Below are 21,647 nucleotides of genomic sequence, written 5' to 3'. Positions count from 1 at the left end.
AGGCGACAGGGAGGTCAGCAATCACCAGATTGACGGTTCTACTATGATCCAGAATTGAATAGCTACGTCTAGACTGAAACAATTTCTTAACAACAGTTTCTTGAAAAGTACGGGCCATTAACTGGATTTGTCACCCAGACTCCAGAATTGCACATCTATTATGGGTCCCTGGGGCTTGCCTCAATGAGTGTACCATTTGGTATGCAAGTTATGGTTTGCTTGGCTGTTATGCAAGTTACGAATTTTTGTAGATTTTTTGTTCCATGACCACAACTTCAACTAAACGGTGTTTCTTTGCGTGAATTTTAAACAGACCTAGATAGCCAACTCCTTGAAAAAGTAATAGAATAATGGAACAATGATCATGGGTATGCTTGAGGTCCAATATACTAATCAGTACACTCATATTTATTACTACAGAGCAAAGGTCAAATTGCATAGTATTACCAGAGCACAGCAAAACTGACCTGCAAAAAAAGCTGCTAGCGGCCTCATGCATTGCATAGCACACTGATTTTACACAGGACAACAACTCTCCAAATAGTGATGAAGCGTTTTCAATGGGATTTTACCTCACTACAGTAATTTAGCCCCTTGCATCTTAGTATATACACATGTACATGCATTTATCTGCATATATAGAACCACCAATGCATATAGAAATTGAAGCACAATTGGAAAACAAAAAATAATTTAAAAAAAAGAATACTTTAAAACAAAACAAATCGCAATAATTATCGCCCCCCCCCCCCCCCCCTCCGGTTTTAGATAGGGCAAAGTTAACCCGAAGGTATAGGAGCACTTTACAAGAGCACCAGTTACGTTACACAAGTAAACAATCATTTTTGTTAGGCACAGGGAGATTAAATGATTTGTCCAGAATCACAGGATGGTGTGTGCCATTGCCAAGACTTGAACCCGGTTCCCCAGATTTGAAGGCGACCGCCCTAGCTATTAGGCCACATCCTCTCCACAATACATCCATACACAAAATTGCATACTAAAGAATAACAATGCAGTGCACTAAAACTCTGAAAGCATGCAGCTGTTTTATATGCTGGTTTCGAAGCAGTGAACGATACCTTGATTTCTGTGAGCTGCATCACCTCGGGGAAGACTTCTAAGCAGTTGGAGTGTGCAATAACTGTGTGCATGCGCCTGCAGTTCATGATGGTGGTTGGGATTGCTTTCAGTTTATTCCCACTGAGGTCAAGCTCCTCCAGCTCCTCTAGTTTGGCCATTTTACTAAGGAAAAAAAGACACAGACAGTGAGAAAACTATGTAAACCAAATGTTGATACATTCCATTCACAACTTCGAGAGGGTCAATAGGACAATAACGTAAGGAGCCCCTGTCATTATACAATTGGCCTTTACAGAGGCACCAAACGTGCAACAGGCTGTGCTACACTTTGGGACTGCCCATCTGTCACGGCTCCGTGCATGTTGACAAAGCCTTTGTCGCGTTGAAACATATACATATCAACCAATCATGGGTGTTTTTAAGCAGGTTTATTTTTTACTATGTACATGGTACAGCCCCCCCCCCCCCACGGGATTCTTTCATTTTGATTGGGACACAATAACCTAAGACGTCCTCCCCTGCCTCTCCCAATGGTTGTCTTCCCTCGGTTTCAGCAATAGGGTGGAGACTAATCCCTGGCAGAGGTTTTAAAGGAGACCAACGGTATCAGAGCTCAAGGTGGTGCGTGCTTTGTGCCGCAAGCAGGTGGAGAGTAGTGTTACTCTCACAGGAATCAGACTGCAGCTTCCAGGTAGCATAAGTGCAGGCACATCACACCTCAGTGTTCCAGGTGGACCCCAGCATCATTAGACACTGGCAATGGATTGCCAACCAGCCAATGGACAATGGTCCATTACCTGGTACCGAGTGGGGAGTCGAAGGGTCTGCGTACACTGAAACTCATGAGATTGAACACGTTGAAACTGCCACACAGCCTTTTCAGAGGACCCTTCCATGACCCTAATGTGTATCGACACATTGCACTTAAGACCGGTTTCCGAATAACTTGTTGAATACTACCGGACTGGGAAATGAAAGCAGCCCTGGCAAATTTTGGCAGACCAGCCCCCGACCGCCACTAGGGGGGTTTGGGGGAAAATTTTGGAAAACGACAGACCAAAATGGTGAATTTTACAGCACATTTTTGATTACATATTCAAATTGTATCAACTTTCAAAGCACAGAAAATAGTAGATAATGACCATAAAGAACATCAGGTTACCCATCCAGTCATATGTACCCATAGGACATTCTTTCAGAGAACACCAAAAATAGACACAAGTAGTGAATCAGAGAGAACAAAGTGAGACCAGCCCCCACACGGTAGGTAGCGAGCAAGCGCAGTGAGCAACCACTGCTAGGGGGAGTTTGGGGAGATGAGCTTCTCCCCCCAAGAAAATTTGGGAGACAGAAAGCAAAGTTAGCAATAACCGCAAGGATTATAATGCACTTAAGAGTATATGGTATGGCGAGATCATAGAACAGCTATAAGGACATGGTTCCGCAAGCAGCAGAGGGCCTCAGCTCATGCTAGGGCACCCTCTCACACAAAACCAAGCACTCTGCCTCCAGGATTGTTAAGGTCTGCCATAGGAGTGACTTACAGGTTACTATGTGTCTATATATAAGTTAGATATAGGTATTCTATATCTAAGCAAAGGGTGATTACACCACCTTGTCCCAGCTGAGTGATCAGCCAGTTGTGTCAATTTAGGAATGCCAGCCAGGGGTGGCATAATACATGCTGCAGCCCCTGGTAGGCCTTGGGTGCACCTATACTCTGGGTACTTAGGGTACACTGTACAGGGACTCACAAGGGTGACCCAATATCCAATGTGGCATGTACCTAAAGTACATGCTATCAATTTAGAGAGAGCACAGCTGGGCTGTGGGTCCGATTAGCAGGCCCACAGCCACACTAAAGTCGAAAACCAGTGGAGCATAAAGTGGGGGTTACCATAGGAAGCAGACCCTACTCTCTTAAAATAGAGATAGAGATAGAGAGAGGGGAGAAAGGGAGGAGAGAAAGAGGGAGAGAGAGGGGTGAGAAATACAGGGATAGAAAAGAGAGAGAGGGAGGGATAGAGAGAGAAAAGGATAGAGAGAAAGGGTTAGGGAGTGAGAGAGGAACCAAGAGAGATATGGGGATAGAGAGCGGGAGAGAGTGAGAGAGGGATAGGTATAGAGAGAGTGAGAGGGATAAATAGACAGCGCGTGAGGGAGCGAGAGAGAGGGATAGAGAAATAGAGTGAGAGGGAGGGAGCAAGAAAGTGAGAGAGAGGGGGCGAGAGAAAGAAAGAGTGGGAGGGAGAGAGAGAGACAGTAGAGAATAGCGATAGAGAGGGGAGGGAGGCGAGAGGGAGAGAGAGGGGGAGAGAAATGCAGGGATAGAAAAGAGAGAGGGATAGAGAGAGAAAAGGATAGAGAGAAAGGGATAGAGAGTGAGAGAGGAACTGACAGATATGGGGATAGAGGGAGAGAGGGGGATAGAGGGAGGGAGAGAGAGAGAGAGAGAGAGAGAGGGAGAGAGACTGAGAGGGGGATAGCAATAGAGAGATTGAGAGGGATAAAAAGAGCATGTGAGGGAGTGAGAGCAAGGAATAGAGGAATAGAGAGGGAGAGAGAAAGAGGGAGGGAGCAAGAGAGGGAGAGAGAGAAAGGGAGAGAGAGGGGGCGAGTGTGACCAGAGAACATGGGCTGTTCTGGCAGGTTACTTGCAGTTTAGTTGCATCTCAGTCCTGGTAGATTAGACATAGATACAGGCCAAGTATTGCAAGCAGTTAAATACATTTCCGTTCCAGTTGTTTTGAGAGGGGAGGTAGGAGCTGGATTACACTGCACTTCCATAGCTGGGAGTGCCAGTTGAGACAGAACATGGGCAGTTAATGACATTTCAGTTCTAGAGGACTTTTAAAATGGTTGTGATAGACAGTGACTGTGGGTGCAAAATAATCTCTGATAAATCAACACACACCGTAAGGCAGTATTACAGAAATTCTAGGAAGTTGCACAAAGAAGAAAAAACATGGGTCAAATAAAACAGAAAAACACTGTTCAAGCAAAACCATAGAAGAAACCGATTCTGAAACACAATTACCACATCCAGAGAGTTTAAGTGCCATGATACCCCACTGGTGATAACTATGTTCTATTGGAATCCTAGGTAACATAATATGGCATCATTTTAACACATTTGAACAAATGGAGTTAATATTTCCGAACTCACTGTTAGTCAGTTGACTTCATACAGATGAAAGGCGGACTCACTACTTAAATGCTTCAACTTTAAAGGGACCCGCTAAATGCTGAACTATATTACCCAGTGGGATAAAAATGAAGTCTGCTAGGCTAGTTCCTCTGACTATCAGGCTTGTTGTGGTAGAGGCTGGACTTTGAAAAGGTTGGCAGGGACTTGAAAAAGTAAGTCACAGGCCCGTGCAGTTGAAACGCCAGAAGGCTCTGGTGGAGTCAGTTAGATTAGTCAATAATCTGAATTCCTCCAAGTTGAGCCTGGTATAGAGTTAGTCACATAACTGGCACGTTTTTTTCTGTAAACCCAGGAGGACAGTACGGTGTCTGTCGCATCTGAAAGAACAGCGGGGCTTTGAAATTGCAGAGCTCCCACGTTTTCCAGTTCCAAGCGTGATTAGCTCATCCTGTCAGGCATTCTGGGACCTGTAGTTCTGGTTCTATAATTGATTAAACAGTACTGCAAATCACAGACAGTAATAAGAAAACAGAGCTTCACACCCACAAAACTAGAGATCTTAAAAGCTCTGAAAGAATCATTCACATGTCAAGTTTACTTATGATAACCCCGAAAGTCTGGGGGTTTTGTCAGAAACTCAGAGGCCTCCAGTTTTTCATCACTGCTCATTTACTTTTTATTTCCAATGTCCAGTCATGCATGTACTTTGAAAAGCAAATGTACGCATTTCACAAGTCAAATAATGTCATAAAATAGGACTGGGTAAGCTATATGGACGCCTGATGTGTACAATGATTTGAGAATTTGAGCAATAAGGGCCAGGAGCAGAGTGGCTAAACTGTTATAAGCGAAAACTAGGGGTGGAAGGAGAGCTGCTATTAACCTAGGGTGTGTTAATGAAGGACTGGTGTGTCAGTGAGGTAAGGCGACCTCTCTAGACTGATAACAGGAATAGGTAGGTAGGTAGGCAGTGCTACGATGAAGGTGGGCGTGAAGTGCTAGGTTTAATGTGCCAGGTTACTGCCCATTCCAGCTGTGCTCCATAAATCCCTAGTGGCTCCCCCACTGAATGCACCTCAAGACCCACGCCCAGGGCGTGCCCTAGCACCCCAACAACTCTTGCCCATGAGCAGTCTGGTGCTTTGAACAATAGAGGTAACCCTTCGCCGTGGGTGTCAGGCTGCTGGCGAACGAGAACCAGGATGAGCATGTCCAGTCCAAACCATGGCAGTCAGTCGTGCAATGATATTGGGAGCTATAGGTGGAAGATGGGAAAGAAAACAGAAGACTATGGCTTTCAAATAAAATATTTTTGCCAAACAAGCAGGATAGCTCATAAGGTTAAGCATTTGCGACTGAGACATGCACTAACATCTGAGCCACTGGTTTGAATGAAGGAAGAGCTAGTTTAACCTTTCATTCTTCAAATGTTGAATCTCGATCAATAACACTGCAGAAAAAACAGTGGAGCAGTAAAATGTGCACCCCTCTACTCCGACTTCACGCCAGATTTACAACTGGTGCCTGTGCAAATATCAAACAAGAAGATGCTGTGTTGTTACGACTACGGACGGACCGGACAGTACTCCCTTCATCTACCTCGGAAGGGAGCCAGCTTGGGGGCAGAGGAGAGGCTGTGCCACTGAATACACAGCAGCTGAGTGATACACCAGTGGGTACAGTTCCTGATAAAAAGCTTTGCTATGGGATGTTCAGAACCTGGGCTCGGATATACTGTGGTGACAAATAAGTATCAGCGGGCAGCCACGGCTTGCATCTCACCTATCGGGGCGGTAACAGGACTTGTGAAAATCAGCCACATCCCATGAGGGTGCCTCCTAGCACTAGCAGGAGGGCAGAGACACACACAGTGTTACATCCTGTATTTCACTTCACTATTAATTATTTATTTGTGCTTGTATGACATCACCTTGTTCTACTGATGTCTTCCCTGCATGTTATGTTATGATTCCAACCTCACCTGTATTCTAGAAGGTTTAAGGGCAATGAAGCAGTTGTACTTAGGATCTTGATCTGTGTACTTGCTGATGCTGTGCTGGATATTAAAGCTACTCATTTTCTACAAATGCTTCCTGATTGATTTCAACATATTTTGGCGACGAGGGAAAAAACCATTCTACACTCCTGTCATCTCACCAGCACAGGTACGGAGTGTCAATTTAAAAAAAAAAAAAAACTTTCTTCTAAATGTGCTCTGATTGCACCAGCGGCAGCTTCTAATTTACAAAATTTGGTTTATATGTGCCTTAATAGCACCTGCGGCTGATTCTCTTATTTTATATTTGGATTACCCTGGATTGTACCTACTTCTACTGGTCCTGTGGTTATTGTTTCGTCTTGAGGATAAAAAGGATACAGCGTTTTTACTGCATCGTGCCTGTGTTAAACTGTACTCTTTATTCTCATTCAAACCGGATGTTCCTGTGATTATTCTACTTTAAAATACTTAATTTCGTACCTTTGGTCAAATTTTCAAACCGACATCATCTTCTGCATTTTTTGATCGCTACACGAGCAACCCCTTCCATCGCTCGCTAGCAGCTCCTCGAGCGTTGTTCACCAAGGATACAGCACGTCATCGCCTGGAGTCCAGTTACCAAGACGCCAGTTACCAAGACGCCTGCCTACGCGAGTGCTCATCGTTACGCGTCTGCATAACAGCGCGTCATCACGCATTTGCGCACCGCGTCATAACGTCGGCGGCCATTTTGAGTTGCCAAGACTACAGAAATCAACATTTCACGGAGCTCCGACAACGGAACACATTCTCTGCCTGTTCGATTTTTGGACACAAACTTTCACACGGCAAGATCACTAATTGTTATTTTATTCATATTTAACTTATTTTGGTTTATTATATAGGTACAGGATTTTTTTTTTACATATCGTTTTTACAGTACTTCTCCAATTGTTCATTTTTAACTGATATTTCAACTTATACTATTTATTGAATTCTTAAGATTAGCATTCATATAATATTGTGTTATCTATTGTCACTATCAGTATGCAGTTCGACCCTCCAGCGAAATTTTTACAAACTAAGGGTGACCCTCCTATGCCATGGGTAAGATGGAAGGAGGAGTTCATTACATATATGAAGGCAATTGATGGGGAACGCATGGGAGCAGAAAGGAAGAAAAGTATTTTCCTTCACTGTTTGGGATCAGAAGGTCAAGTTATCTTTAGGTCTTTACCTCAAATTACAGTACAGAATGATGGTAGTGGTGACAATCTAAATGTGTATAATGAAGCCTTATTACGTATAGAGAAAAGATTTAAACCTGTCACCAGTATCGCACTCAATCGTTTTAAATTTTATACAAGAGAACAAAAATCTGATGAAAATTTTGATGATTTTCTTACAGGTTTGAGATCTTTATCAATACATTGCAATTTTGGAATGTTAACAGATGAAATGATCAGAGATCAAATCATAGTGCATGTTAAGAATAAAAAAATACAGGAGAGATTGTGGGTGTTGGGTAATCCCACGTTAACTGAGGCCATTTCAGAAGCTAAAGCTTTAGAACAATCTGAAAAATGGATGGAAGTTGTTAAAGATAATGCTAATAAGAAGGCCACTGAAGAAGAAATATGTAATGTTAAGCTCAAGAATGATAGTTATTTGCAACAAACCTATCAACGTCCTCAACCTTCACGTTTTCAACAAAATTACAGAGGAGGTTTTAATAGAAATTTTCAGGGAACGTTTGGTAGTACGTCTGTGTGTTATAGATGTGGAAATAGATCACATTTGGCTTCCTTCCCTGGTTGTCCTGCTCTCAATAAGGTATGTAGGAATTGTGGTAGAATGGGACATTTTACCAGTGTTTGCAAAGATGTCAAACGTAACACCACATCCTCTAAGGGATCAGTTTCTGTTCTCACTAGTAATGAAACCATTCTTGATAGCGATTCACAAGATTCATTACAAGTGACAGACATGATAGACAAGGGTTTTGTTGTCTCAATAATTGATATGGTTCCAGCGCACATAAAAAAATCACCAAACGCTGATTTCATTATATGTCAAGTTAAGTTATCCTTAATGGTAGACTCAGGTTCACCATGGACCATCATGACAGAACAGTATTTGTTTGAAAAGTTAAGTGACCATCTTAGTATTAGTAAGTTGGAACAACCAGACATCATGGCTGTTAGTTTTGAAGGACATCATATCGAAGTTGAAGGTTATTTTGAAGTATCCATACATTTTAAGCACAGATCTGCTGACATAAAACTTTATATTGCAAAAAAAGGTGTTAATGTCCTAGGTTGGCGTGACCAATATAAGCTAGGTATTATACTTAATCCGAGAGCTAAGGAACCAGTTATGTTATGTGATGATGCACTTTATAACGAAGTAGCCACACTGGAAGAGAATTTTAAGGTTGATGGTGAAGAACAAAAACTTGTCAACTCCTTTAAAAATGTTTTTTGTGACAAATTGGGGAGGTTAAAGAGTTTCTCACATAAGATCGTTTTAAAAGACAATGCTATACCGGTGAAACAAAAGATAAGGGGTGTACCTATCAGTGTGAGACAAGAACTAAAGGACATGTTAAAAGAATTGTCAGATGAGGGAATAATTGAAACCATTGAGTCAGCGGAGTGGGTTTCCCCCATAGTTTTAGTCCGCAAGCCGGATCAAAAATTAAGAGTGTGTGTAGACCTCAGGGCTCTAAATGCTAATATTGTAATAGACTGTCACCCTTTACCCAATATCAACGAAGTGGTATCAATGTTTGAAGGTGCAAAAATATTTTCAACGTTGGATTTGCGTTCAGCGTACCATCAGATTGAACTTAAAGAGGAATCCAAGAAACTGACAGCATTTATTACACCATTTGGGTTATATCAGTACACTAGAATGCCTTTTGGGTTGGCGTCAGCTGCGTCAGTTTTCCAAAGAGTCATGTTTATGATTTTCAGAGACTTAGATGAATATGTTAAGTGCTTTCAGGACGATATCCTGATCTTTTCAAGGAATGAAAATGACCATGTAGGACATCTTTATGAAGTGTGCAAAAGGTTAGAAGATCATGGCCTTACTTTAAAGGCCCACAAATGTAAACTTTTCCAACGGTCAGTTGAATATTTAGGACATACTTTATCTGGAGATGGGATTATTCCCAAGAAAAATAATGTTGATGCTATACTCAAAGCACCTTCACCGGTCAATAGAGATCAATTATTGTCATTCACAGGAATGTGTGAATACTATAGCAAATTCGTGCAAGGTTTTGCCACCAAAATGGAACCGTTGCGGAGTTTGTTGAGACAAAACGTGATGTATGTCTGGTCTAAGGTACAACAGGAGGCTTTTGAGTCAATAAAAAGGGATATTGTCAATGCTCCCACATTGAAACCCTTCAGGATGAAGAAAGAATGTATTATAACTGTAGATGCGAGTCTATATGGTCTTGGGGGTGTTCTGTCACAGAGAGAAGGAAAAGAGGAGTGGAACGTAGCCTTTGCTTCTCGGACGCTAAATGACTGTGAAAGGAGGTATGCAGTGATCGAGAGGGAACTTCTTGCATGTGTGTGGGCTGTTGAACATTTCCGTTTGTATGTCTGGGGCTGTAGATTTATTCTGCGAACCGATCATAAGCCGTTAGTGAATATTCTATCTACTGGTGGTGGATGGAATTCCACTGCCAGAATTGCAAGATTGTCATCCAAGTTACAGGAGTATAATTTTAGTACAGAGTATGTCCCAGGAAAAAGAAATGTCACAGCGGATTTTCTTTCTCGACTTCCATGTAAACAAGATGGTGTTGATGTTATTAGAGAGTTTGATTTTTCTGTATCTATTACTGATGTGTTGGGTGATCAGTTTCAAGAAATTACTGAGGAGATGTGGAATAAGTGCATTACTGAAGATGATAAATGGAGCACTCTCAAAAAATTTGTGATGGAGGGTTGGCCCAGGAAAAATATGATTAAGGAGGAGTTATTGCCTTTCGCTAAGGTTGCAGAGGAGTTAGAAATGGAGAATGATTTTTTGTTTAAAGCTGGCAAATGTGTTCCACCGCAGGGTATATATGACATAATTCTCAAATTGGCTCATAAGACACACCCAGGTATATCGTCCATGAAGAGATTGATAAGAACTTTTTTTTGGTGGCCAGGAATGGATGCGTTCATTGACAGAACTGTGAGGGAATGTAGTGAGTGTATATCTAGTGAAAAGATGCTTAGAACTAATGTTCCTCCTTTAAAGGTGACCAAATGGCCAGAGGTGCCTTGGAAAAAATTGGCCTTTGACATTGCGGGACCTTTCAAGAACTTACCAGAGAATTCACGTTTTGCATTGGTGTTAATTGATTTCCATTCTAAGTGGCCAGAGGTGAAGTTTGTTTCCTCTGCCACCACTAATGCTGTTATTTTGTTTTTCAAGGAGATTTTTGCTCGAGAAGGCTGCCCCTCGGTTCTTGTAACGGACAATGGTGTCCAGTTAAAATCATTAGAGATGGAAAACTTTCTGAAGGGACATGGTATTGTGCACAAATGTACATCTTTGTATGAACCACATGAAAATGGTCAAGTAGAAAGGTTCAATAGGGTGTTGAAATCTTATGTCACTGATGTCATTAACACACGTGGAGAATGGTTGAGTGAGTTGAGAGAGAGGTTGTGGGTTTATCGGATAACGCCCCATAGTACGACTGGAGTTAGTCCTTTCAAATTATTGAAGGGTAGAGATCCAGCTTCCAAAATTTGTCCATGGTGGCTTATGGACAAATGTCAAGACAAATTGTCAACTAGGGAATGTGTACATTATACGGCCAAAAGGGTCGAAGAGAAACAGAACAAGACCATGTGTTGGTACAACAAAAAATGGAATGTCAAAATGCATGATTTTGTTGTAGGGGATTGGGTGCGAATTAAGAAACCTGGTTTAATGACTAAGGGTTCCTCTAAGTTTGGTCGACCTATACAAGTAAAGAAAGTGTTCTCTAATTCTGTTATTACTCAGGATGGTAAGTTATGGAACACTAAAAGAATTGCAAAATGTAACCATCCTGCCCAGGGTGACTATGCTAAGAATTTACCGTGTCCTGATTCTTCAGGGCAGGGTAATCAAGACACCATCGCCTCAAGAATCAAACGTGATCTGCGGGTTACCAACAGACCCTTGAGATATAGGGACTATGTTTAGTGTATCGTTGTTATGGAAAAGGGGGATGTGTTACATCCTGTATTTCACTTCACTATTAATTATTTATTTGTGCTTGTATGACATCACCTTGTTCTACTGATGTCTTCCCTGCATGTTATGTTATGATTCCAACCTCACCTGTATTCTAGAAGGTTTAAGGGCAATGAAGCAGTTGTACTTAGGATCTTGATCTGTGTACTTGCTGATGCTGTGCTGGATATTAAAGCTACTCATTTTCTACAAATGCTTCCTGATTGATTTCAACACACAGTCACGTAATTCAAGAGACAGGTTACTGGAATCACATGACGCAGGCCAAGGGAGAAATGTGTCCCCCGCCCCACAAAAGCCTCCGACATGCCTCCTGCCTGCAGGGTGTCGTGACTCGAGTCGTGAGATGTACAGATAATTATTCTCTCTCAGGAGTCAGGACGACTCAGGGGCCTTTGAAGTACCCAAGGATCTGCTCTGCACAGGTGTGCTCAGGCCCTCTCGGGGGCCGCCGGACAGAAAAACGGACTCACCTCAGGCCTGCTGACTGCTGTGTGGTGGTGGCACTGCAGACAGACACAGGGGGGTCGGCGCTAGTCAGTAGAATAAAAGTAAGGCCCCTTAAAGTACCGTGCGCACCTCTGCTCCTCTCGTCACTCGCAGTTATTGCCCAATGCGCATGCGGGACGCACCCTACAGCGCGCAGACGCCGCAGAGGAGGAGACAGGGCATAATTCTGCGCGCACAGGCACCTCCTCCTCCTGAAACTTTTGTCTAGGGTTAGGTTGCACAGTCGAAGGTCAATCAGGCTTGATGGCGGGGCGCTAGCGTATTAGTCTCAGACGATGATGAGTCACATCAATGACATCATCATGACTACGAGTACCCAACACCTGGACCTGGTGCCGGTGGTGACTTCTAATCTCTCTGAACTAACTACTGTGAGTGACGCTGTAGTGTTGTTGTGCCTGGGGGCCGATTTTCAGTCCGACCGTCACAGGCTGTGACAGTCGGACTGAAAATCGGCCCCCAGCCACAAAACCGGCCCCCTTTTTGAAAACCGGCCCCCACCCCCTCCAGCCGACCGGGGGATTGCCCGGTGCCCGGAATCACCAGTCCGGGCCTGCTAGCAGTGGATTTACTCTTTGTTTTCTACTCAGCATATCTCTTTTTGTTTCGCCTGTTCACCTAGTAGCCCGGCCGGGTTGGAATGATCACCGGCTGAGTGCTCTCACGGAGTAATAGTCAATGCCACAGCCCTGAAGAAATCGCGGAGCAATTCTACAATGTGCGACGAAACACGTGTCGGCTGGCTTGTTCTAATCTGCCTTTACGTCTGAAAAGGATTAAAAGATTCAACTTCGTCCACTCAAGACCTTTTCCTTTCATCTCAAAGTTACTTGTTTTTTCGGTTTCATATAGTGATTACATAATCGTTTTACTCTTTTTTATGTGTGCCTAGGCTGTATGTTTCATGTTATCAATAGGCTATGTCAAGGAGTGGCGGAAGGCTCAAGCAGACTCCACCAGAAACGCCAACAAACTGATTACAGGCGACAATGTGATACCCTCAAAGGAACCGACAGGTCTCTAAGCACAACATGTACAAGGAACACAGAGAAGCATTTTTATCAATGGAAAAGAAAACTAAGGTGATAACTAGGGACGTTTGTTGCATGGAAATTATGGACTAACCCGAAAAATTATTTCCTTCTGCTCAGCTGAGATTATTTTATAGGGTACTTGCTAGAAGCTTCTTCCTACATCATTACAGTGGAATTACCAGGTGTTACAATGATCCAACTCAATTACATTTACTTTATCACCCTCTGAAAGCTGAGAGTCTGAGATGGCTCTGGTGGGATTTCAACTGATAACCTGCAAGACGCCCACAGGTTTTTCCAAAAGATGCAAGGCACCCTCCTAGCTATCCTACCAGATACAAAGGTCCTGTACTCTGGACCCAGAACGGTGGTACTCAATGTAACAGGCTGTGTACTGGAGCTTTTTGTAAGGATTAGTGAAAGAGTGTACAGTAAGTACCCTGTAGGCCTGGATGATTCGAGAGATAGGTCAAAGATACAGACCCAGACGCTTGTAGGCTTACAACAGGTGCCACCATCCCTTAGCAGCTTACTCAAACTTTCCTGTAGAAAATGGATGGAGAAAATGACTTACCTGCTATTTACTAGACGGTTTCACAGCTGGATAAATGCAGTGCACATACCAGATGGGGTAACAAGACAGGAGTATTTCCATTTACACAACATACCGCTTTCTAAAAGACTGACTTAGTCCCTGCTGTATTTACATGTCTAAAGTGAACCAAAGGTTATGCTTGTTTGGTAAATAGTGGAGCTGTAGATTAGGATTAGATCACGGACATGTTTCTAAGAGGCCGGCCTGTGGCATCTCCTCTCTTTAAATACTTCACACTATTTTGTCCTGCGGCCTGAAGCAGGCGGTCACACTTCTGTGCATCTACGGAATAGACATGATTATCCACCGGCCCTCTGTGTGAATACTTTAAAAGCATCACAGCATTTGAAGATTAAGTCTACACCATCAAACTGCACAGGATATGTTGATTTCCGAAATTTACCTCTTTACATGAACATAACTGTCTTTGTACAGCTGTGATAAAGGATCTCTCTTACTGTCAGACAAAGCACTGAAATGGCACACATATGGAAACTGAAAACCCAGCATTATCACAAGTAAACAAACAAAGCTATGTAGTGGGAGAGTGAAAGTTCCATTTGATCCATACCTTCATATCACATAGGTCCATCTGCAGACAAATACAATACTCCATCTACATTCGCTGCAGATGTCACTGGGAATCACGATTTTCAGTCCTTTTACAAAATCAATCTTAAAGGAGCAAATTAAGTGACCTAGCCTACAACCCTCAGATGATACATCAGTAGAAGGTTGCCCTACCATAGCCATGTTCTCCGACATGCTACCTCAAGAAAACGGTCAAGAATTTTCACCTCAACTCAAGTTTTACCAATGGAGAAAGTGCCAGAGGGTGATGAGAGCATGCATGCGCTAAGGAGGTGAACAAAGCTGCACCAATGAATAAGGTGACTTGTGAGACTAACTAACCACTAAGAGAGCAGGAACGAAATTGAGGGACCATGCAAGGACAGGTAGAACAATGCTAAGGTTTGGATACCGGACATACAGAAAGGCACCATGGAAGAGATTCTGCATCAATGTAAAGGGTGGAGGAACACATCATTAATGGAAAGGGAGCTGAATTAATGCAAAGCTTGTTCTCCGGCAAGGCAATGCTAGGATATTCCATATGGTCCCATCAGCAAAAGAGTACCAGTTTGTCCATAAAAAACTATCTAATTCCTCTAGTAAAAGCTGATTTATAACCCCAACCTTTCAACAGTAAATCAGTGCATAGTCTATGGTAGATGGCCCAGAGGTTCAGAGTAGATAGGTAGTTTATCCTCTTGAGCCGTGGACTTTAGGGCTGCAATTGAACAAGCTTATTCGCTTTACTGTAAAGATAACGGAATGAAAGTGTTTGCGTTTGACTGGCATTTTCCAGTTAATGTATTGCTCGACTAGTCTGTTCCTAATGCCACCCTGCACGGGTTTGGGAAAACTGTTTTTGCAAAATGGAGGTCATACATGACAAGACAATGGAGGCTATACATGACAAGACAATGCACTTCTCCAGGCACAGATGGAAATGACATTGGGGTAGTAAGAATCGTTGGATTTAATGATTCCATTTGTCGGACACTGGCCTATGTTGTAATCTTATGACTTAGTTTCGTTGGCAACTGCGTTAATATTTAAAATTCCACTGGCCATCTGCCAAGCGATTGTGAGGGGCAACATGACACAGTAGCTAAGGAGCCAATGACCTTTGCTCCTGCCATACCTTTCTAGCATAAGATGAACAAGCATTTATAATGCAACAGTCTCGCCTTTGCAAAAGTTAGAGCTATTGGCATTGTAAATGACAACATTTTTATTTATGTGTTGGCTTTGAAAACAGATAAATAAATGGCATTGACATTTACAATGCCAATTGCCTAATATCTCGCAAATGCGACACCTATTGCATTTGCACCCACACACACACACACACACACACACACACGGAGCCACACACACATACGCAGAGCCAGACACACACGCACAGAGCCAGACACACACGCACAGAGCCAGACACACACACACACACAGCCACACACACACACACACACAGAGCCACACACAGAGCCAGACACACACACACACAGAGCCACACACACACACAGAGCCACACACACACACACACACACACACACAGAGCCACACACACAGAGCCACACACACACACAGCCACACACACACAGCGCCACACACACACACAGCCACACACACACACAGCCACACACACACACACACACAGCCACACACACACAGCCACACACACACACAGCCACACAAAAACCGGATCTCAAGCAGGCAACAGAGGCACGAAAACCGGGTCACAAGCAGGCAACAGAGGCACGAAAACCGCCGGGTCACAAGCAGGCAACAGAGGCACGAAAACCGCCGGGTCACAAGCAGGCAACAGAGGCACAAAATACCAGGCACAAGCAGGGAGCAGAGGCAATAGCACGAAAACCGATCACAAGCAGGCAACAGAGGCACGAAAACTGGGTCACAAGCAGGCAACAGAGGCACGAAAAACATGGCTAGAAGCAGGCAACAGAGGCACGAAAACCGGGTCACAAGCAGGCAACAGAGGCACGAAAACCCGGTCACAAGCAGGCAACAGAGGCACGAAAAACGAGGCACAAGCAGGGAGCAGAGGCACAAGCACGAAAACCGATCACAAGCAGGCAACAGAGGCACGAAAACCGGGTCAAGCAGGCATCAAAGGCACGAAAACCGGGTCACGCAGGCATCAGAGGCACAAAAACCGGGTCACAAGCAGGCATCAGAGGCACGAAAACCGGGTCACAAGCAGGCAACAGAGGCACGAAAACCGGGTCACAAGCAGGGAACAGAGGCACAAGCAGGGAACAGAGGCACAAGCAGGCAACAGAGGCACGAAAACCGATCACAAGCAGGCAACAGAGGCACGAAAACCGGGTCACAAGCAGGCAACAGAGGCACGAAAAACATGGCTAAAAGCAGGCAACAGAGGCACGAAAACCGGGTCACAAGCAGGCAACAGAGGCACGAAAACCGGGTCACAAGCAGGCAACAGAGGCACGAAATCCGAGGCACAAGCAGGGAACAGAGGCACAAGCACGAAAACCGATCACAAGCAGGCAACAGAGGTCACGAAAACCGGGTCACAAGCAGGCAACAGAGGACACGAAAACCGGGTCACAAACAGGCAACAGAGGACACGAAAACCGGGTCACAAGCAGGCAACAGAGGGCACAAGCAGGGAACAGAGGCACAACAAGCACAAGCAACAAGGGGGGTCAGGAGATCACGCACAACAAACTAGGGGGCAGGGGAGCAAGCACAAGCAACGAGGGGGGGGGCAGGGGAGAAAGCACTCAACAAGGGGACACGGGGTGGAGGAGAGCTTATCTGCGTCATCAAAGCTGCGGGCCGCGACCAGGAGAGACTCCACACAACCACATTTCTCCGAGGCAAAGCAGAAATGCCTCGGAGAAACGCAGCGGCATTTTTGGATTAGGGGGCATGTTTTCTTTCTCTCCTCTTCCCATTGGCTGGAAGGTAAAATTCCAGCCAATGGGAAGAGGAGAGAAAGAAAAAAGAAAAACTAAATAACACACTCCCGAATCCAAAAAAGACGGGGCTTGAACGGAGTGACGCCCCTCTCCTCCAATGGCTGGCCTCCGTTTAGGAAGCCAGCCAGTGGAGAAGAGGGCCGGGTTCAAGCCCCGTACTAGGAGACATTAGATCTCCCCTGCGGGACTGCGCAAGCGCAGCCTTCGAGCTAAAAATTGTATTTAAGGTGCAGGAAATTGCATGGCAGTTAGTTGGGAATATAGAGCACGGAGTTTGTGGTAATTTAATCAGGAAAATAATCTGAACCTCAATCAAAAGGAGAAGAAAACCAACCTAATAAACTGAAGCCCTACTGTTGATATGCAAGTAGATTGGCAAATTAAACTACCAACTCTGAGCTCATCATTGTGCCACACGTGTCAAATGTTGAAGTAGGAAATGTCACCATTGTGCAGGGTGATTTACTCGAAATACTTAAGTTTATTGTATCCACTACAAGATGTGATAGACAAAGGGACAGTTTCCCAGGTACCAATGGAAAAATACCCGGTGGAGTTTCAAGCATTGTACCAGGAGAAACAGATCTGTAGGTGACCATGAATCCTGGAAAGGATAACAATGTCTTTGTCTGAAATGTCTAACAGATCGGAGGGAATATGCTCTGAAAAGACTGGATCTCACATCGAGACGAGTAAATGGTAACAGCATGCTGCAAACACAAAATTTTCATGTCAGCACTGAGAAGCAGAATGCTGTGTCTCACCCTCCCCTCCTCTTTCCCGCCTTCATTAACTGTCTACTTCCCCTGCTCCAACCCCCCCCTCCCCTGAATATCTCACCATGCCTGCTTTTCCCCTTACGTATTTGTGCTTATTGTTTATCTCAACTTTACAAGTAACTATGTTGCCATGCTCTAAGAACTGTGTAACCTTTGTAATGATGTAACCTGTAACTATGATCTGATGCTCATGTAGAGCGCTCCGATACCTCCGGGTCTAGCCAGCGCTATATAAAACCTTTTCAAATAAATAAAATAAATTAAAGCAGCGGTCCTCCCCAATGTAAATAATTAGTAAAAGCAATTAGAAAGTCAAAAGATTCAGTAGCATTTCCTAACGATGGGAGTGATTAAATCGGTGTTTGAAGTATCAACGGTCTTTAAAAAGCAAACACCAATGAAGAGTGTTTTTTAAACAAAGGATAAATATGGTTTGTCTGCTTTCTGACATTATGTTGAAGATGCCATTAGTCACAAATTGGCCTCGGACCCCTGCTCCTCTTCCTCATAGTTCTACATTTTACTTGAAGTGTTAAAACTGGTGGCAACTAGGAGAGAAAGATACAGCCATTGGTTTGTTTAAAGCACAGCAAAATATCAAGGAGGGGGCAGGTTTCAGAAACATACAAAACACACACCTGGAATTGTCACAAAATGACTGGTGAGTGTATAATATGTACCGAATAAAGCTTCATGAAATGAATGACTGGTGAGAGAAACCATAGTCAAAAGTGCCCGAGTTACTAGAACTTCCGCAACACAAAAAATGCAGCCTCTCCTCTAGAAAAAATAAACGTAATTATTTGAAAAATATGAAAAAGGGGAAAACACCAAAGCAGAAAAATAAAAAATGAATAAGTGCAAATATAGCCCAGAAAAGGCTAAGGAGCGGAAAAAGAGAGAACGGAAAAAGATTCAACAGACTGAATATTACAATCTGGGAAGCAAATACTGGTTTGAGAACAATATAACAGGGGTTTTGGGAGGATGACTGGAAACAAATGGGGCTTGATGCTGCACTAGAACATTTTAAGTGGATTTAAAAGGCTGAATGTAAGCTCGTATATTTCATATATACAATGGAACAAGCAAAGTAGAAGGGCGCTCCATGCTAAGGCAACTCTCCGACTAGGCCATTGTATTCTCTTTGTTAATGCAAAAAAAAAAGGCACAAAATTAAATATCCATATATTTTCTAGGACTGCAGTGAATGTTTAACCTGCCTTCTTGGCAAACTGTCTCATCAGTAGATTCCTTAACATTGATCAAGTGTTATACTATGCTTAAAAAACTGTTAATATACAAATATAAGTTGCAAAGTAGTCAGTTTATAGATCAGTGGACTTCCTACTCTCCAAAAGGAAAATACCGAAAAAAACTGAAAACAACGAATTTAGATATACACAAAAATGACAGGCAACATCCTTGGTTTGATAAAAAGTGTGGATCAAGATTCAAGGGTGTTGTAGTTAAATAAACATTATTTGAATACCAGAGTCTTTAAGTAAATAAACCCAAGTTACCATCAGATGGTAAAATTTAATTACATTATAAAAATTGGTAAAATCACACGCACAAGCAACGAGGGGGCGTGGGGGGTGGGGAGATCACACGCAGAAGCAACGAGGGTGGGTCGGGTTGGAGAGATCACATGCATAAGCAACAAGGGGGGTCGGGTGGAGAGATCACACGCATAAGCAACAAGGGGGGTCGGGGTGGGGACATCACACGCACAAGCAACAAGGGGGGGTCGGGTTGGAGAGATCACACGCAGAAGCAACGAGGGGGGTGGGGAGATCACACGCACAAGCAACGAGGGGGGTCGGGGTGGGGACATCACACGCACAAGCAACAAGGGGGGGTCGGGTTGGAGAGATCACACGCAGAAGCAACGAGGGGGGGTCGGGTGGAGAGATCACACGCATAAGCAACAAGGGGGGTCGGGGGTGGGGAGATCACACGCAACAAGGGGGGTCGGGGGTGGGGAGATCACACGCACAAGCAACAAGGGTGGGTCGGGGGTGGGGAGATCACACGCACAAGCAACGAGGGTGGGTCGGGGTGGGGAGATCACACGCACAAGCAACGAGGGTGGGTCGGGGTGGGGAGATCACACGCACAAGCAAAGAGGGGGGTTCGGGGGTGGGGAGATCACACGCACAAGCAACGAGGGGGGTCGGGGGTGGGGAGATCACACACAAGCAACGAGGGGGGTTCGGGGATGGGGAGATCACACACAAGCAACGAGGGGGGGTCGGTGGGGAGATCACACGCACAAGCAACAAGAGTGGTCGGGGTGGGGAGATCAAAACGCGCAAGCAATGGGGGTCGGGGAGATCACACGCACAAGCAACGAGGGGGGGTCTGGGTGGGGAGATCACACGCAATGAGGGGGGTCGGGGGTGGGGAGATCACACGCACAAGCAACGAGGGGGGTCGGGGTGGGGAGATCACACGCACAAGCAACGAGGGGGGTCGGGGTGGGGACATCACACGCACAAGCAACAAGGGGGGGTCGGGTTGGAGAGATCACACGCAGAAGCAACGAGGGGGGGTCGGGTGGAGAGATCACACGCATAAGCAACAAGGGGGGTCGGGGGTGGGGAGATCACACGCACAAGCAACAAGGGGGGTCGGGGGTGGGGAGATCACACGCACAAGCAACAAGGGTGGGTCGGGGGTGGGGAGATCACACGCACAAGCAACGAGGGTGGGTCGGGGTGGGGAGATCACACGCACAAGCAACGAGGGTGGGTCGGGGTGGGGAGATCACACGCACAAGCAAAGAGGGGGGTTCGGGGGTGGGGAGATCACACGCACAAGCAACGAGGGGGGTCGGGGGTGGGGAGATCACACACAAGCAACGAGGGGGGTTCGGGGATGGGGAGATCACACACAAGCAACGAGGGGGGGTCGGTGGGGAGATCACACGCACAAGCAACAAGAGTGGTCGGGGTGGGGAGATCAAAACGCGCAAGCAATGGGGGTCGGGGAGATCACACGCACAAGCAACGAGGGGGGGTCTGGGTGGGGAGATCACACGCAATGAGGGGGGTCGGGGGTGGGGAGATCACACGCACAAGCAACGAGGGGGGTCGGGGTGGGGAGATCACACGCACAAGCAACGAGGGGGGTCGGGGTGGGGACATCACACGCACAAGCAACAAGGGGGGGGTCGGTGGTGGGTAGATCACACGCACAAGCAACGAGGGGGGTCGGGGTGGGGAGATCACACACACAAGCAACGAGGGGGGTGGGGAGATCACACGCACAAGCAACGAGGGGGGTCGGGTGGGGAGATCACACGCACTAGCAACTAGGGGGGTCAGGTGGGGAGATCACACGCACAAGCAACAAGGGGGGTCGGGGAGATCACACGCACAAGCAACGAGGGGGGTCAGGTGGGGAGATCACATGCACAAGCAACGAGGGGGGGTCGGGGTGGGGAGATTACACGCACAAGCAATGAGGGGGGTGGGGAGATCACACACAAGCAATGAGGGGGGGGTGGGGAGGTCACACGCACAAGCAATGAGGGGGGTCGGGTGGGGAGAACATACGCACAAGCAACAAGGGGAGTTGGGTGGGGAGATCACACGCACAAGCAACGAGGGGGGTCGGGTGGGGAGATCACACGAACAAGCAAGGGGGGGGTCGGTGTGGGGAGATCACACGCACAAGCAACAAGGGTGGGTCGGGGTGGGGAGATCACACGCACAAGCAACGAGGGGGGT

General features: G+C 45.4%; 1 protein-coding gene across 1 annotated transcript in view; it reads right to left on the bottom strand.

The window, feature by feature from the left end:
• PHLPP1 (PH domain and leucine rich repeat protein phosphatase 1) overlaps positions 1-21,647 on the bottom strand; it is a 479,370-nt gene that overhangs the window by 74,460 nt on the left and 383,263 nt on the right. Inside the window, exon 11 of the mRNA XM_086965387.1 lies at positions 1,083-1,245. Within this exon, the coding sequence (XP_086821513.1) occupies positions 1,083-1,245 (163 nt within the window). The remainder of the gene's footprint in view (positions 1-1,082; positions 1,246-21,647) is intronic.

The sequence above is a fragment of the Lissotriton vulgaris genome, chromosome 4_1 (genome assembly GCF_964263255.1).
Source record: "Lissotriton vulgaris chromosome 4_1, aLisVul1.2, whole genome shotgun sequence".
In the NCBI taxonomy this organism is placed as follows: domain Eukaryota; kingdom Metazoa; phylum Chordata; class Amphibia; order Caudata; family Salamandridae; genus Lissotriton; species Lissotriton vulgaris.
Note: the sequence above shows the minus strand (reverse complement) of the source record. Positions and strands in the feature narration are given on the sequence as shown.